The 2,419-nt window shown below is 40.2% G+C and overlaps 1 protein-coding gene across 3 annotated transcripts in view; it reads left to right on the plus strand.

Annotated features, from left to right (window-relative positions):
- CUNH6orf52 (chromosome unknown C6orf52 homolog) overlaps window positions 1-2,419 on the plus strand; it is a 365,015-nt gene that overhangs the window by 16,203 nt on the left and 346,393 nt on the right. The window contains exon 4 of one of the 3 annotated variants that reach the window (XM_017526717.2): window positions 1,350-1,534. The exons of 1 other annotated variant lie outside the window; for it this stretch is intronic. In XM_017526717.2, coding sequence (XP_017382206.2) covers window positions 1,350-1,387 — 38 coding nt within the window. In that variant the 3' untranslated portion in view covers window positions 1,388-1,534. One more of the 3 variants, XM_037737853.1, reaches the window with a different exon arrangement.

Here is a 2,419-nt window from a genome sequence, read left to right on the forward strand (position 1 = left end):
TTGACCAGGATGGTCTCGATCTCTTGACCTTGTGATCCACCCGCCTCGGCCTCCCAAAGTGCTGGGATTACAGGCTTGAGCCACCGCGCCCGGCCACCCATGCTGACATCTTGATCTTGGACTTCTGATTTCTAGAATTGTGAGAAATAACTGTGTGTTGTTTACAAACTACTCAGTCTCTGATATGTTGTTAGCAGCCCAATCTAAGACAATATCCAAGGTATTATTCCAACATGAAATCAATATAAAAATTAATGACTTTTTACATCAAGTCTTTGAAATACAGCATATATTTTTTTCTATTTTTTTTCTTTTATGGCTGCCCCCTCACCTGCAGATTGTGGGGGATCCTTAATCTGAGGACTTTTCAGATCTTACCTTAAAGCTGATTTAAAAATTTTTTAATTTGTGGTGAAATATGTATAACATAAAATTTACCATCTTGACTTGTCAATGTATCACACTTGGTCTTAGTCAAAAGGCCGAGAATCAATAGACTTTTAAATGTATCAGTGGTATTAAGTACATTCATAATGTTGTGTAACCATCATTATTCATCTCCAGAACTCTTCATTTTATAGCCTGAAACTCTGTACCCATTAAATAACAGTAACTCCTCACTCTCCCTTCCCCCTGGCAACCACCATTCTGCTTTCAATGCGGTGTGTATTTTATCCTTACATCACATCTCAGTGAAGGCTAGCAATGCTCAAACACTCAATAGCCGCGTGTGGCTAGTGGCTACTGTGTTGGACGCGTTGGTCTAAAAGATGAACAGGTTTAGGGAAGACATAGTTTGTCCTGTTTAGGCTTCTGTTATAGTTTTGGTCAACATCACTGGAAGTGCGGAGATCATATCATCCAGGGTTTGGAGCTGACCATACCATATCTGTTTTCTTGGCTGCAGGTTAAGTAGAGGGCATGCTCATAAGCACATGATCCTGACACCTCTCTCCCACTAGGGGCATGCGGTCAGGGACCCTTTAGCAAACAACTTCTTATAACAACAGTGAAGGAAATGAACCGGGGGCAGAAGTGTAAGAAAATTTCAGAATGTTTTGGGGGAAAAAAGGGAAACATCTACTTTTATGATCAGAAATGCTCAAAGGAAAAATGATTCAGAAAGGATGGGAAGCTCTAAAGTGTAAGAATCAGACAGCACAGTCACCAGTGATTCCAGTGAAGAAAAATGAGAAGTAGCTCATGAAATTTATATGATGCCCGAGGCTGATTTGACCATTTTGGTTCTAAAATGATAAATATAGAAGGGTACTGCATTAGTCTTTTAAGGTTACTGTAGCAAAATACCACAGAATGGGTAGTTTAAACAGAAGTTTATTTTCTTGCAGTTCTGGAGGCTGGAAATCCAGTATCCAGGCTAAATTGATTTCTGGTGAGGGCTCTGTTCTTGGCTTGCAGACAGCAGCCTTCTTCCTGTTTCCACATTTGACCTCTTTATGCATGCATTGCAGGAGAGAATGTGAGCAATTTCTCTGCTTTATCTTCTTTTAAAATTAATTTTATATTTTGTAATGATGGGTCTCAGTATGTTGCCCAGGCTGATCACAAACTCCAAGACTTAAGTGATCCACTGGCCTTAGCTTCCCAAAGTGTTGGGGTTACAGGTGTGAGCTGCTGTGCTCAGGCTGCTGTCTGTTTTTATAGGGGCACTACTTCTATGATACCAGCACCCAACCCTCATAAGCTCATCTAACCTCCCAGAGTCCCTATCTCCAAATGCCTTCACATTGTGGGGGTTAGGCTTTTAACAGAAGAATTTTGTGGGGCCAAGATTGAGTCCCTAATAGGCATACAGATGAATAGCATGAACCCATATGAGTGTTAGGAAGCAAATTATGATCCTCAAGGAACTGAGGCTTGGAAAAATTACAAAGGAAAACACAAAAGGCTTCTTCCATTACATTCAGTACAAGGAGAGGAAAGAAACAGGTTACATTAAAAAAAATTAATGACCTTGAAAGCCTTGGAAAGCTGTGGAATCCTGGCAACTTGGGCTGAAAATCCAGGCCTAATACGTTTGCAATAACATAATACCACCTCGTCGTAGGGTTCCAGGTTTCAGAGATAGAAAGTCAAGCCATCCTGTGTTTCTGAATTAGTTGCTATGTAAAATTTATTCACTAACATGAATCTGTTAACCGAGCAGTTAAAGTAGCATGTTTATTTTTATAAACCCCTGTCCTGGGGGCCCTTGGCTTGGCTCACTGTTTAGCATTGTATCTATCTGGTTCATGCCAGGAACATGGCAGTCGTTCTTGATCTTCCTTTTCTTCTTTCCTCCTAAGTTGAATCCATCCCCCAAGCATCTCAAATATGTCCATTTTTTTCACCCTCTCTTTCAAGTTCAGATGCTCATTGAGTCTGTTGATACTACTACTTTTTTTTTTTTTTTTTTTTT

This window comes from Cebus imitator, unplaced genomic scaffold (genome assembly GCF_001604975.1).
Source record: "Cebus imitator isolate Cc_AM_T3 unplaced genomic scaffold, Cebus_imitator-1.0 Scaffold43, whole genome shotgun sequence".
NCBI classification, from domain to species: domain Eukaryota; kingdom Metazoa; phylum Chordata; class Mammalia; order Primates; family Cebidae; genus Cebus; species Cebus imitator.